Raw genomic sequence first — 16,135 nt, forward strand, 5'->3', positions numbered from 1 at the left:
CCACTTGGACGATACCTGACTTGACGGACGTCAGTTTGGCCGTTAAGTTGGGGTATGATTACGGTAAATTTTAAAGTTTTAGGTATGAAACCAGTAATATAGTGGATAGTCCAGGTGTCATTTATGTAATTAACCATTATTCTTATTATATTATTATTATTTTATTATTATTATTATTATTATTATTATTATTATTATTATTATTATTATTATTATTATTATTATTATTATTATTATAGTTGTTGTTGTTGTTGTTGTTTTAATTACACAAAGTATTATTTAGGAATAAATAATTTTAAAAAGTACATTGATATTTTTTGTAAATATTTACTTTTATTTTATAAAAGAATACTTTATTTTTATAAAAAATATTGTAAATATTTAGTTTTTTTATTAAAAACTATTAATCAATCAAATTATAGATCCATGATGATTTTATTTATTTCATATTTATATATTTTTTCTATTTAAAAAAAATAAGTAAATCGGAAGCAGTACATTAATTTCATGTAAAGCATTGATAAATGAATGTGAAGTCTTGAATGGATACCACCACATGGAGTTGATTAAATCTGTTTGAGCTGATTCAAACCTTACATAGTAGTTGTACAGGTACTAATGCAATACAAGAAATTATGATATTTTTTCCAGTTCACCCCTTTAAAAAATAAGATTGAAAAATATTTTTTATAAAAATAAAAACTTTGTACTAAAAATGATCTTTTATAAAAGAAAATATTATTTTATTAAAAAATAAATTTTATAAATAGTAGTTTTTGAAATATTAATAGTTTTTAATAAAAAATTAAATATTTACAATAATTTTTTTATAAAAATAAAGTATTATTTTATTAAATAAATATAAATATTTATAAAAAAAAATATCAATGAATTTTGTGTAATTAAAAAACAACAACAACAACAACAACAACAATAATAATAATAATAATAATTACATAAATGATATCTGGACTATCCACAATATTATTGGTTTCATACCTAAAACTTTAAAATTTACGGTAGTCATACCCCAACTTAACGGCCAAATTGACGCCCGTCAAGTTAGGTATCGTCCGAGTGAAAGATTGATAAGTTGGGGTATGATGAGAGTAATTTTAAAGTTATAGGTATGAAACCAGTAATATGGTGGATAGTCCAGGTACCATTTCAGTAAATAACCCTTATGCTAATTATCACATCTAGTCCCTCAACCTTATAAATCATTCATCTATGACTTAATCAACAAGTATGTCCACTAATCTTAAATTACAATTTATCACTATTTTGAATTTCTAACACGAACGGTTAAGAATAAGTATCCTCTCCCGCGCGTTGATGATCTCTTTGATCAGCTCCATGGTGCTTCCTACTTTTCTATGATCGATTTACGGTCCGGTTATCATCAATTAAAGGTCAAAAAGGAAGATGTAGCCAAGACAGCTTTTCGTACACGATATGGGCACTATGAGTTTCTTGTCATGCCATTTGGGTTGACGAATGCTCCTGCCGCTTTTATGGATTTAATGAATCGGGTATGTCGCCCATTCTTAGATCATTTTGTGATTGTTTTTATTGATGATATTCTGATTTATTCTAAGTCTAAAGAAGAGCACCATGAGCACTTAAGAGTCGTTCTTAAGAATTCTAAGGGTAAAGAAGGTATATGCAAAGTTATCAAAGTGTGAATTCTGGCTTCAAGAAGTTCAATTTCTCGGGTATGTCGTATCTTCTGAAGGTATTAAAGTTGATCCCGCAAAGATTGAAGTTGTCTCTAAATGGGAACAGCCAAAGACGCCTACGGAAATCAAGAGTTTTCTTGGTTTAGCGGGCTACTACCGAAGGTTCATTCAAGATTTCTCTCGTATAGCTAAGCCCATGACTGAATTGACAAAGAAAGGGGTGAAGTTTGTATGGGCTGGAACACAAGAGAAAGCTTTTCAAACATTAAAGACCAAGCTATGTGAAGCTCCAATCCTTGCCTTACCCGAAGGTACCGATGATCTTGTTGTTTATAGTGATTCTTCCATTTCAGGTTTGGGTTGTGTTCTTATGCAAAGCTATTGCCTATGCTTCACGTCCGTTGAAGCCTCATGAAAAGAACTACCCGACCCATGATCTAGAGTTGGCAGTTGTAGTGTTTGCTTTGAAGTTGTGGAGACATTATTTATATGGCACTAAGTGTACCTTGTACACCGTTCATAAAAGTTTGCAATATGTGTTCTCATAGAAGGAAATGAATGTAAGACAAAGAAGATGAATGGAACTTCTGAAAGATTATGATTGTGAGATTAAATATCATCCCGGTAAAGCTAATGTGGTGGCGGATGCATTGAGTAGAAAGGTGCATAATATTTCTTGTAGATTGATGGGCATGGTTGTTCAAGCTAAGTTGTAGTTACTTGATCGTATCAAGGAAGCTCAAGTTAAGGCTTTATTGAAAGAGAACATTGACAAGGAAAGTATTGGTAAAAAGAAACGTCTTGCCATGGAAACGAACAGTCGTGGATTTAGGACATATAAGGGTCGAATTTGGGTACCACTGCTTGATGGCAACCGAGAATTGATCCTTGAAGAAGCTCATAGGTCGAGATATTCAGTTCACCCCGGTGTTACAAAGATGTATGCAGATTTGAAACCTATTTATTGGTGGCCGAACATTAAGGGTGAAGTCGCACATTTTGTTGAAAGATGCTTGACTAGTGCACGGGTAAAAGCTGATCACAAAAAGCCATATGGATTGTTGCATCAATTGGAGAATCCGGAATGAAAATGGGATCATATTACTATGGATTTTGTGACTAAATTGCCTAGAACTCTAAAGGGAAATGACATGGTGTGGGTTATTGTGGATAGATTGACGAAGTGTGCTCATTTCTTAGCAACACGCCAAGATGTACCATTGACCAAGATGGCAAAGATGTATATAGATGAAATCGTCTCAAAGCATGATGTCCCATTGTCTATTGTTTCAGATCGAGACACGAGGTACGTATCTAGTTTTTGGAAAAGTATTTAGCGAGCATTAAGTACTAGAGTAAACTTGAGCACCGCCTATCATCCTCAAACTCATGGGCAAAGTGAAAGAACAATTCAAACATTGGAAGATATGTTGAGAGCTTGTGTGTTAGAGTATGGTGGGGCATGGGATGATCAATTGAAGTTGATTGAATTTGCCTATAATAACAGCTATCATGCAAGTATTGGAATGCCACCATTTGAAATGCTTTATGGTAGAAGGTGTAGGACTCCAAGTTGTTGGATAGAGGCCAGCGAAAAGCAAATTACAGGTCCCGAAATTATAGAAATCTCAACTGTAAAACGAGAAATTTAAGCTCAATTGGTGCTCTAATGGTGAAATTAAGGTTAGTGTGTGAAAAGGTGTTTATGTGTGTATGGAGGTTGAAGATGGATATGGAGAGAGAATAATTAGAGTGAAATGGAATGATTAGGATAAATGTGGGAAAAGGCTTACAATTAATGTGTGGAAGGGGGCTATTTATATCATAAATCTAAGTTTCACTAATGCCCCTTCCACCTCTAAAACATTTACATTTAAAAACCATTTTTAGTTCTAACATTCTTCCCCTTGGTGTTGAAATGTAATACATGCATGACATCATCTTTAAATACGAATTTGTTGATGAAGGTCTTCGAAGCTTTCTCATTGTCTTCAAGATCTTCCATCAAACTTGGCTTTACGTCTTTAATCTTCACACTCATCTTAAAGATGTATCTTTAAGTCTTGAATCTTCTCAGAGTATAAGCATTGCGGAAACTTGATCTTGGCTCTTTAGATTTGAACATGAAAGCCTCTTCTTGACAAACTTAACTTTGTCACACTTCCCCTTAATTAATGAATCTCTCTCTTGAAGCATTTGGACAAACATCATTTTCATCACAAACTTCCCCTCGATCAAACAATCATATTTGCGTACCACCGACGCTTATGTATAGGGTGTACCCGCGGCGTACCCATCATGTACCCGCGGCGTACCCATCAGGTTGGCGATAACTATCTTCAAAGAATAATTTGGGGATCACTTTAGTCAACAATTTATCTTTCTTCCCCTCAACTGATGAATTCTTCTTTCTCCCCATCAAATTTCAAGAAATCATAAAGACTTGTTCGACTTCTTTATCCTCTTTCTTCCCCTCATGATGAATGTGTGGCTACATGTTCATCATGTCTCTTTGAAGTCAAAATTGGGGAATCAACCATTATGAAGTAGTAGTCCAGTAAACAACATCTTTAGCCCAGGTTATACACTGACATGTGTATAAGCCATATTCATCGAATCACTTACGAACAACCTTTAGGACCCATTTTCGTGTAGGCCCAACGGTTTTTGTCTAGACATTCCAAATGTACGTGTCATCGATTCGACGAATAGAATCTGCACTCCACGGAGGATGAAAACTTGACGTTGAGTAAAAGTGAATTTTCCAAGGAAGCAGTGGAGAAGCAAAGTCATTCACTTTTTGCACGGGAGAAGGTGCAAGGTCAAACAACTTCGAAAGTAAATATTTGAATGACTTTGACTCAGTTGTCTTTGGTTTGTAAACTTGTTGACTTTTTGGCTTCTTCAACTGAGATTTGGTTTTGGAAATGAACTTGGTATTATCTTCAAATGATAAGAATGAAATGAGAGTCTTTGTTCCATCAATATTTGTCTTCTGAGAGTACCTTCTTTCCTTTTCCAAGGCATAGTTAGTAAATTGAGACACTTTACGGTTGGGGGTTTTTGGAACATCATCAATCTTGGAAACAGGAGAACTACTCGATTGTTTCAGAAGAGCTTCAACTTTTGTGTCAAGAGACTTCAACTTGAAAGATGTAATTCGACTTTGAATCTTCTCAAGTTGTTTTTCAATCGAAGAACTCAAATCAGACAAGGAAATTGATGACACTTAAGACTTTATTTGAGAAACAAGAGTTGTTTCCTTCACGAGACGAGCTTCTAGTGATGAAACTTGTGACATCAACTCATCATTCTTATTTCCAATTTCGACTTGAAGTTCTTTCATCTCATTTCTAAGCCTCACATTCCCAGCTTGAAAGTAGGTCATTTGTTCTTTCAGTTTGACATTCTCAACTTGTAATGTAACTACTTCCTCTTGAAACTTGACATTTTCCGTTGCAATCGTATGTATCAATAACTTCATCACATGACAAGGATTTGGATAAGGCTTCGACGAACAACATGAACACAATCCATCTTTATGAAGTTTCACTTCGGATGAAGTAGGTGTCTTGGGTGAGGAAGTTAACCACAAATTGAAGATGAAATCATTTCTGACTGAATTTGAGATACTTGGACTTGACATTTTGTTGAGCAAAAAATGAAATGAAAGGTAATTGTGATTGAAATTGAAGTGAAAGAATTAAAATTGAAATTTGGAAATTTTGTACTTCAGTTTTCCCCCCAAATTTTTGCCGCCGAAATTTGTACTCATGAAACTTGGAATTTCATGTAAACTTTGGATATCATGATCATAGGAAAAAATTGATAATTTCTAAAATTCTTCGCCAAAATCGCGTCGATAACGGATGAAAATTGGCCTAAATTTTTTTTTTTTTAATGCTATCAAATTTTAAATCTTCATGAGTTATCCCTTTTTAAAACCTTGGGCAAAAATTATTTTTCTCGCCAAAAATTATTTTATTTTATTGTTATTTTTAACTTTTTTTAATTGAATTTTGGAATTGGAACCATCTTGAAATGAACTGGGACGATCTTGGTTAGGATCATCCTAGTGTCACAATGCTGAGACGATCTGGTCAGGATCGTCCTAGCCTTTAATATGCTGGGACGATCTTGGTAAGATCGTTTTAGGGTTTGTTTGATTTTGGAGAATTTTCTAAGTGTTTTAGGATGATTTCGACAGAGTAACAGTATGAATTGAAATGAAAGGAATTAAGCAAAACCAATCTAGAAGATTAGTTACCCAAGAAGTGTGTGATTCTCAATCACAACAACCTCAAATGATCAACCAAAACACACCAAAGTACATGAACAGTGGGACGGTCTTGAAAGGAAATGGGACGGTCTTGGTCAGGATCGTCCTATTTCACAATGCTGGGATGATCTTGGTCAGGATCGTCCTAGCTTCAGTGTACTGGGACGATCTTGATGAAGATCGTCCTAGGTTCTTGGCTTAAAATCTTCAAGTATCAAACACTTTCCAAGTGTTTGAATTGACCAAACCAATACGTAAGGATTAATTAGCCACAACAAACACTTCACCACACACAATCACTAGTCAGAACGATCTTGTGAGGATCGTCCTACAAGCCACAAAGCGCTAGAAGGAAAAATGAAATGTTCAGAGACTAGGACGATCTTGGCAAGATCTTCCTAGGGCAGAATCGTCCTTGGGTCTTCATCTTCTTCAACAAAACAGTTTTACACATGAACTCCATTAACAACTTCAAAAAGCTTCAATAACTTTTGATTTACTAGGAGCTAGAACTTGAAATCACTTGCAAAATGTTTGTTTTCATCTTAGCAACACACCGATTAACAAAATTCAACACAAACACAACAGATTCCAAACCCAAATTTTGAGCCAAAATCCAAAAATTCAAACTCGAGATTTAGATCGAATTGGAACTTGAAACTTGACAGGATTATGTTTTAAACTATCACAAATCTATTGGTGAACAAAAAAACTATGATTTTATGTGATTTGATAGGTGAAAAATGAAGAAACAGGAGCGGTTATGGTTATGAACACGAATTCTCAAATTTGAACAAAATTAGCACAAATCTGTATGAAATTTGTTCTGGATCGTCAACAGATTGTTGTTTTGTTCTGATACCAAATGTAAAACGAGAAACTTAATAAATCTAAGTTTCACTAATGCCCCTTACACCTCTAAAACATTTACATTTTAACACCATTTTTAGTTCTAACATCAGCTAAAAAAGTTAATATTGCAAAGGAAGCACTTCGTGTAGCTAGAGAACGACAGAAAACTTATGCCGACAAGAAAAGAAGGTCGGTTGAGTTTGAAGTTGGTGATATGGTGATGCTGAAAGTTTCCCCATGGAAAGGAGTTATTCGTTTTGGAAAGAAAGGAAAGTTAAGCCCAAGATTTATTAGAACATTTAAGGTTCTGAAGCGTATCAAAGATGTGGCATATCAATTGGAATTGCCTCCAGAACTGGATGGAATTCATAATACATTTCATGTCTCTTATTTGAGGAAATGTTTGGCGGAGCAATCTAGTGTTATCCCTATTGAAGATGTGAGCATTGATCCGAGGAAAAGAATGATTGAGGAACCGATAGCAATACTCGGGAGAAAGCAAAAGAAGTTACCCCGGAAAATGATTGACCTCGTATTGATCAAGTGGAAACATAATCATGGTGAAAGCGTAACGTGGGAAACCAAATCAGTGATGAAGGAGAAGTATCCAGAGTTGTTCATTTCTGATCAGATTCCGGGGACAGAATCCTTTTAAGGGGGAGGTAATTGTAACATCCCAAACTTTTTATTTAACGGTTGGCTTGAGTCGTTAAGTCAACATTACGTGTCCGTTAAGTCTTTAAATGATTTAATGACTATATATGTCTAACGTGTTATAAGTGCAAGGCTTTAGTGCCTTAATGATTGATGTGCTAAAGTGTTTAAGATATGTTTTATGAGCCTTTTGATGTGTTTGAAGTGTTTAATGTTTTGTAAGTATTCCCCATAGGTGTTTTGAACTAAATATAAGCCATAAGGAAGTCTAGGGACTAGTTTTGATATAACTGAAAACTAAAAAACGGGCTAAGGATCTAATAATCTGTCATTAGACTCATAAATCAGAGAATATACATTTCCTTTGAAGCCCTAACCGTTCCCTTTGTTCCATAGCATCCTATTGTTTGATTTCATCGTTATTCGGTTGATTCGAGAGTGTTTTGATCAAGTTTTTGCATCCTCTTTGTAATCTCCAGGTATCCAAGATATAATAACATTGATTTTATGTCCATTCAATCATATAATCAGATACATAACTGATCTAGGTTATTAGAAGATCAATTGATGTCAAAAACGTGTGTTTTGATTGATTCGGTAACCTAAAATTTTTGTTATTGTGATGCAAATCAAGTAGGGGTTAATCAGTGATTTCATTGCATCATTATGGTCTAAAAATGATGAATTTTGAGGTACAAAAGTCATTCATAAGTGATGTGTGAAATCTAGTAATAAAATTTATAAACACGGATTACCAAAAGACTGACTACTACACACTCACAAACAGTGTACCTGATCGCATGCAGTATAGTAAAAACTGGTAAGCCGAGATCGTTCACAAGGACTTTTATAAGCAATTGTAACTATTAATTGATTCAAGTAAAATGGGGGGTTTTGTGGCCTAATTGTCACTTTGCAAGTAGTTAGTAAAATTGGTTAGTAATCCCTCAAGATTAATCGAAAGAGGATTTTGTTGTTTAAAACAATAAATTAAAGGTCATCCATCTTGATTTCGTTCGACAACATGTTAAGATTGCACATTTGATAAAGTTCAAATTCAATTTAGTGATTAAATGACCGAGACTCAAATTAATCTTCAACCCCGTACCTGTCAAGTTTACAACTTATTTGACTCTCTTGTATAAACTAGTTTCATTATTAAGACCGGTAACCCGAAACGCCTTTTTATAACATCTCTAGTTCAACAATGGTTTTGGTCATTTTAGATAACAATTGTGTTTATTGATTGTACCCAACCATCAACCCGTTAATTTTTATTAATTATTAATTACCTTCTACCGTACCCGTCATAGAACCAACTGCTCCTAACCAAGCAATCAAAATAACTTCTACCCAACCCTAGTTGCCACTAAGCTTGAATACAAATTATCCGCAAACAATAATTAAATAACAAAGAATTAATAGATTAAGATCACGACACAACGTTAAATCAAATCACTTGAATTATAAAATATTGTGCAATCCTTACATATTGTCTTACTCCATCAAGATGGATGAAAAGGCGATTAGCCAATCATATTAAATATGAAAAAACAAATCAAAATAGAAGAATTCATCGTTACCGAATACAAGGAATTGAAAATGATTAACAAAATGATTCCAATCGAGCTTAAGATCCTTCCAAATGGTTGAATACAAGAAAAACCCTTAAAAAACACTTAAAAATCGTCTGGAAAGTGAAGATAGGGTTTCAAGAATGTTTTTGCTCTGTCGTATATGGTCTAAGTGCGTCGCAGTTTCGTGTAACTGCGAAGCAGTTTTAACCTCGACAAGAATTACTGCGACGCTTAACTAAACTGCGTCGCAGTTTGCGTTGACTTGTGTTGACTTCTATGACTTTCTTTGACCTAAGAAATATTACCCAACAATATCTGAAGTATTCATCAACGACTATCAGGGTATATTTTTTACCAGTACGAGTCTGAACATTCACTGGACCAAAAAGGTCCATATGAAGCATATGAAGAGGTTCAGATATGCTAAAATTATGTTTTGTCTTGAAACTGGTGCGTTTCTGCTTACCTATCTCACATCCTGGACATGGCCTTTCCTTTTTGAAGGAGACAGAAGGTATCCCATCTACAAGTTGTTTTCTAGACAACTTGTTAATATTTTTTAAATTTAAATGGGATAACCTTTTATGCCATAGGCAGTTTGTGTCTTCATCAGCCTTGGTATCGAAACACTGCTCTGAAGGAGAGCTTTCCATATCCATCACGTACACATTCCCTTTTCTAGGAGCAATCGGTACTACCTTCCAATCCTTATTGAATACGATGCCCTGAGAGATGTTAAATAACACCTGGTAGCCATCACCATACAACTGGCTCACACTTATGAGGTTATATTTCAAGCCATTTGCGAACCCATCGACTGATGGGTTCTCTGGATCCACAAGGATGGATCCTGGCTGGTCTCTGGTTGATTTCACTTTCAAAAATAGTGGGTTTCTTAGTAAACACCACTAAACTGATAGTTTTGAAACCTTTTTCTTTTTCTTATCAACAGATGTGCTTGATTTTTCTTTCTTTGAAAAAGGTTTTGTATTTTGTTTAGGGCTAGATGAAGTACCCTCAAAATTGTTAATTCTTGCATTGCAACTTTGAACTTGATGAGCCAGTAGTTGAAACTGACTCTCCAGCCTTAACAAAATAGTTTCATCAGATGACACCGTAGCCTTTCCAGATGATTGTACTTTTGGCTTAGGTGAAGGAACAACATTCTTCTTTTTCTGAACCTGGGTTCTTTAGAAGATGTTTGAGGCAAAGGTTTATTCTGCTTAACCTTCTTGACTGGAGCATTCATCTAGGGAGCTCCAGTCTTAACCTCAGACAATTGAGGTGTTGTTGGTTCATCATAAATAGTGCTAGGTTTTAACACGTCAGGCAATCGGTCAACAACAGGTATTAATGCACCAGCATTGACATCACCCCCCAGATATGCACATTTTTGGGAGGGGTACTGGTTACGTGCAACATCATATGGTTTCTTGGTCTCAAGCCATGACTGGATAACATGTTTTTCTTTTGTTAAAATATTTTCCAGTTCTTCTTTTTCTTGGACCAGTTGTTCAGTAACCAAAACTTGTGCTTTGAAAGTGAGTTCAATATCTTGCAAATCTTTTAACTTTGATTGTAAATTTGCCATTTCAGAAAAATTTGTTTCAAAATTATTTGACATTTCTGAACAAACAGTTTCCACAAACATTAAATCAGAGTTTAAAGCTTCTGCAATGTCTAATTTTAATTCAGGATCAGTTTCTTTGTCATAATCTATTACCTTCTTAATGACAATGTCCACCCATCTTCCAGATGTGACATCTTCTTTCACCAGATGCTCTTCATCAGCTAGAGCCAAATAACAACAATCTCTTTCATCTTCATCATCAACTGATGAGTCATCAAAGGGAACCCATTCTTCTTTAGCCACCATGCATTTATTATTATCTTTTTCTGCAGATATGAGAGCAATTTGAGCCTTAAGCTTTTTCTATTTTAATTTGTAGCTATCATCAGGCTTGTTATAAGAAGTTGATGGACCAGATTGTGAGACAAACTGATTGTACTTGCACTCTTTCATGAAATGACCTTTTCTGCCACACTTAAAGCATGTTAGATTGGTCTTGTTAGTGGAAGAACTGGGTGCATTGTGTCCAGTGGGTCTGTTAGCTCTGGCTTTGAAACAGTTAAAAGTTTTAGCCATCATAGCCACCAGATCATCACTATCAGTTTCATCATAATCTGGAGAGATATTATTCATGGCTCCAGAATCCATTAATCCAGACATCATCGTCTTCATCGAAAATAAATTCTCGGAAGACATTAATGCTGCACATGGTGGTTCAGTATGACTAACCACAGGGGAACTACTGGAAGCATGATTAATAGCATCTTTTTCCATACAATGTTGACAGAGTATGGGAATGCAAGGTTTTATCTTGTCTCAAGACCACGATCATATGAGACCATTTAGATGGAAGAATATCACAAAATATTTCAAGAAGTATGTCCTTATCTTTTTATACCCCAAGCCCTCTTAACTGGTTTATGATAGACATAAATCTGGTGTAGGTACCTGATGTGTATTTTCTAGTCTTAAATTTATGAACACGAAATACCTAGTTACTGACTACTACACACTTGCGGGCAGTGAACCCGTTCGTATGCAATATAGTTGACTTGGTAAACCGAGGTCGAACACAAGGACTTAATAAGTAATTGTTACAATAAAATGATTTAGATAAAAGGGGGGTTTTGTGACCGAATTGTCACGTTGTAAAGTTAGTGAAGAAAGTCAGTAATCCCGTAGGATTAATTGCAAAGAGTATTTGATTGATTGAATCTTAACACAGATTTAAAAATGAACACCTACTTAGATCAGCTCACATGCCAATCATCGGGTCTAAATATTACTTGCATTTGTTGAACGACTCAAAAAGTAGACAAGATGAACTCCCGTTATACTTGAAACTTTAACTGCTCAAAAGATAATTATTGCTCCCGCACTTAATTTCTCCTCTAAACAGTTAAGCATTAAGTTCCTGAGTTGATTTTATGATTTAATCTTTTGAAAGCTTTCTCCCGAACTACTTATTCGCCTAATCAGATCCCTCTATCATATACGTTTACTCATTCAAAATGAATTTAATTGTTTTTAATCTTTATCGTTGATTTCTCCCGAACTCCAACGATTTCAGGTTAATTATAGACCGATTAACCATTTCATAAATCAATTGACAATGACATAGATTTCTCCCGAACTTCTAATTACAATTATCAATTAATTAATATAAAAGTTGAAAACAACATTTAAATCCAAATAAATGTGGATCTTCGATTAAACATATAAACCTTGTTCAACATTCACAAGCAAAATCAATTCGACCCTATGACATGCTTACTACCCAAGCGGGTGCTAAAGATTTAGCTATTCATATTAGAAACGCAAGAACAAACAAATAGAGAGGAAATCATATTATACCAAATGAATGATGATAATCCGGTAGCAATGATGATTAGAATCCAAAGCTGAAAATAGGCGAAACCCTAATCACTTGTTTGCTCCAAAATATTCCTAAGTATGAGAAACTAATGAAATTATGTTTTTTCAATCGTCCAAAAGTGCAGAACCCTAACTGATCCTATGTACAAAACACGCGTGTAACGCCCGTTACTGGACTAACTGGCCGTTACACTTTAACTTGACAACTAACGGGCGTTACAAAACTAACGGCCGTTACACTCCAGTTAATTTCTAACGGCCGTTAGTTCTCTAACTGCCAGTTACAGGAGAATCCACAAACCACCTCTGTAACGGCCGTTACCCATGTAGCTGCAGTTACAACTTCTAAATTTCGTTTTCTTCATCTTTCGCTTGATTTTACCCGAATCTTTCTCCCATTTCTTCCTTAACTCATCAAAATCGACCAATTCATTCGTCTAATCAATTTCCAACATGAAAACACTCAACACACCTTCAAAGCATCGAAATTTGGATATAAAACTATCAAAATGACGAATAATTGGTTCTAAAGTCACGTGGGAAATGGTATAAAATATGACACATCAGTACCAGTTAATGATTCATTGGGTAGGGCAAAAAATGACTCGTACTTCTTATTCAAAGCCACTTTCCTGGTAACAATAGTATCATCACCACCTTCATACTGGTTCACTAGTTCATCCCACATGCTTTTAGCACTGGGATAAAGCACTAGTGTGGGAACAAGAGCTTCAAGAATGGCCCCGAGGATCATGACTTTTAAGGTAGTGTCAATATTAACCAGTCTCCTTTCCTCTTCAGACCAGTGTTCCTCCCTCTTTTCCCTCCCAGATCTTGCTCCAGTTGGATCAAGAAGTGGATTGAGAGGACTTCTAGGAATATAGGGTCATTCATTTAAAATTTTAAGCATATTCCTCTCAATACCAGTAACATGTAATAACATCCTAGCTTTCCACGTGCCAAATTCATCACCATTCCCACTGAATTTGGGAACAGGAGTGTTTGAGTAGTGCACATGCACGTGTGGAGAAGCAGGAATAGGGGGTGGTGGGGGTGGATTATTGTTAACATGGTCACTAGTCTGTTCAAATTCATTTATGGGAGGAGGTCCAGTGTTTAAAGGGTTTCCTTTTGTATTCTCTGGGTTGGCCATCGAGAAAATGCAGATCTAGGCAAGTATGTTAGCCTTCTGCTCTGATACCAATTGTGAAGTCCCTCACTCGATGGTTTAACCCACAAGTGTAGAATACAACAAGTCAAGTAATCACTAGATAAGACTAGTATGAAACGTCAAGTATGCACTAGATTGGACTAGTATTACGATAAATATAAATGTAAGAATATATACAATGTAATACGTACTTAAGCAATATAAAGATAAACAAGTAAGTAAATGGTGAGACACTATGTAATTTTCAAGAGTATTTTATTTATTAATGTTAAATAAAATACAAGGTTGTTGCGGAACAAGATATTACAAAGTAAGTATCTAAACAACCTATGAATTACAAGTGATCTAATTTTGCTAAATAAACTCCTTGATCGAAATACTTAAAGTTGTGAAGTATAACTGTTTAGATCGAGAGTATTTCAGCAAAGGCACCAAATTGAAAAAGTATGTAATTTGGACGAGGAAGTGACTTGGTATTTATAGGCAAAAAGAATAAATAAAATATTCTTTTTGCCGTACAAATATGGTTACATGTATTTAAAGAAATTACTTTAAATCCTTAAATGCATTAATTAAAGTACAAGAATAAAGTCACATGATAGTGACTTGTCTTCTAATTAACCAACCACCTTTACATGCATGTAAGGGTTTTAACAAAGGACAAATAGATTGTCCGGGTAAAGGCAGGTAAAGGCATAAAGTCAATTCCTTGTAATCAGTGTTCAGACTTGTAAGATCTGGAACACTGATAAGGACTCCAGTCAGGAGATCTGGTAAGTCTTCCAGTGAGCTCCGATATTTGTCAGACTTCTTTCTTCAAACTCTAGTCTTCGAATTTAGTGAGAATGTTCTTTAGTAGAAAGATCTTGACTGGAGTGAAGTCCAGTGTTCAAATCTGGTGGAATCCAGATTCCTGTACAAGTAAGTTCTTCACTGGTCTTCACATAATTTCTGGAAAAATCTTTAGAGGGCTCCAGTAGTCACGTCTGGAGCGAGTCCAGTAAATCTAGACCTAACACAGATCGATAATAAATAACTTGCCTTTTACTCAGCGCCGCGGAAGAGAACAAAAGGAGATATAAAAGTAAAACATTTGATAAAAATTTTAGTGGCCGACAATGAACTAAAAAACTTATCTTTATTTACAATGAAATATAAGTTTTGGGGACAATTGTTTGGGGTAGAATTTCCACTACTAGGATCCTGAGTATATTTTACAGTTTAAGTCGTTTAATAATAACTTCGTAATGATGTACGAATTTAGAGGATCCTTGATCCTGTATTGGTAAATGTAGTCTTTAAATCAATATTATCCAGATATATAAGGATCTTGATATCTTCAAGACCTGTGATCAAACTAACGAATGTACGTCTAGTATATTAGATTTTATTTGCAGGAATTAGGTCAAAGACGCGTCTTATATTAAAAACATGCCACAAAGGCTAGTCTACCACTTCGTCCACAAGAATCGGTATTGAAAACAGAAATACTTGAAGAAGAATAAGTTCTCAACGGTCATGCAAGTCAAGTCAGCGAAGAAGAGTAAGTCAAGGAAGATCCCAGATATTTCAGAAATATTGTTCAACGTCTAGCTCTATAAATAGAAGGAAGATTGACCTGCACAAGGGACGAACATTCTCATCTGCACTCACACCCTTACAACACTTATTCAGCAATCATCAACAACAACACTTTAGTTTATTAACATTTCATAGTTCATTCAATGATTCATTTCATTGTAATCAATCATTCATAAACAAATATCGTAATAAAAGAATAACTAGAGGGTCGATTGCATCCTCCGGGGGTTTTTTTTACCTAAGATCACTTAAATGGATCAAGGGTATTCCTCGTCAACAAAATTCTGGTGTCTTTACTTTTATTTGCAAAATTCTGTTATTTTATTTTATTTTACATTATCTTCAACTGTTTTCTTATTTACTCAAAGTATTTCGATCTCAAAGATCTTCTCAAACTCGTTTTTAGTACAAACTCTTAGTTTATTTATTTTTGATAAGAAAACTTTTCTTTTTATTTGAAGATCCTTGAACACCAAACCCCACTTACAAATCTTCGGTTGATTATTAATCCAAAATCCTTTCTAAAATTAACAGTGATGATCTGGCTCAAGAAGATCCTCAAAAAGAGCGAGCTGATCAGTTTGAGGGACTCAATGATGTTACTCTATATGCTGGAGATCTGGAGAATGATCCAGATATGGATGCTCTTATTCAAGATGTTGATGATCCCGTAAATCTTGTTCCACCAACTTCTGGAGTTTCTACTTCTACCTCTGCTCCAGTTAGTGATGTTGCTGGTTATTCTGAGCTACCAGTTACTGTTAATGCTGGTGATGACTTAGAAGATGATGAAGAAGAGGCAGAAAGATTGCCGAAGCGAAGAAGAATTCAAGGAAAAGGAGTTGATGTTGTGGAGAGACTTTCATCAGTTGCTGCATATCAAGCTGCCATGGAGAG

General features: G+C 35.1%; 2 protein-coding genes across 2 annotated transcripts; both read left to right on the top strand.

Moving 5' to 3' along the window:
• The first annotated feature begins 2,257 nt into the window (after positions 1-2,257).
• On the top strand, positions 2,258-2,767 carry LOC122587700. The gene is made up of 2 exons (XM_043759865.1): positions 2,258-2,341; positions 2,414-2,767. Exons 1-2 carry the CDS (start codon positions 2,258-2,260, stop codon positions 2,765-2,767), a joined length of 438 nt encoding a protein of 145 aa, XP_043615800.1.
• An 18-nt stretch (positions 2,768-2,785) lies between these two features.
• LOC122587701 lies at positions 2,786-7,465 on the top strand. Its single transcript, XM_043759866.1, has 3 exons — positions 2,786-2,985; positions 3,187-3,287; positions 6,921-7,465. Exons 1-3 carry the CDS (start codon positions 2,786-2,788, stop codon positions 7,463-7,465), a joined length of 846 nt encoding a protein of 281 aa, XP_043615801.1.
• Positions 7,466-16,135: the final 8,670 nt, after the last annotated feature.

This window comes from Erigeron canadensis, chromosome 2 (assembly GCF_010389155.1).
Source record: "Erigeron canadensis isolate Cc75 chromosome 2, C_canadensis_v1, whole genome shotgun sequence".
NCBI classification, from domain to species: domain Eukaryota; kingdom Viridiplantae; phylum Streptophyta; class Magnoliopsida; order Asterales; family Asteraceae; genus Erigeron; species Erigeron canadensis.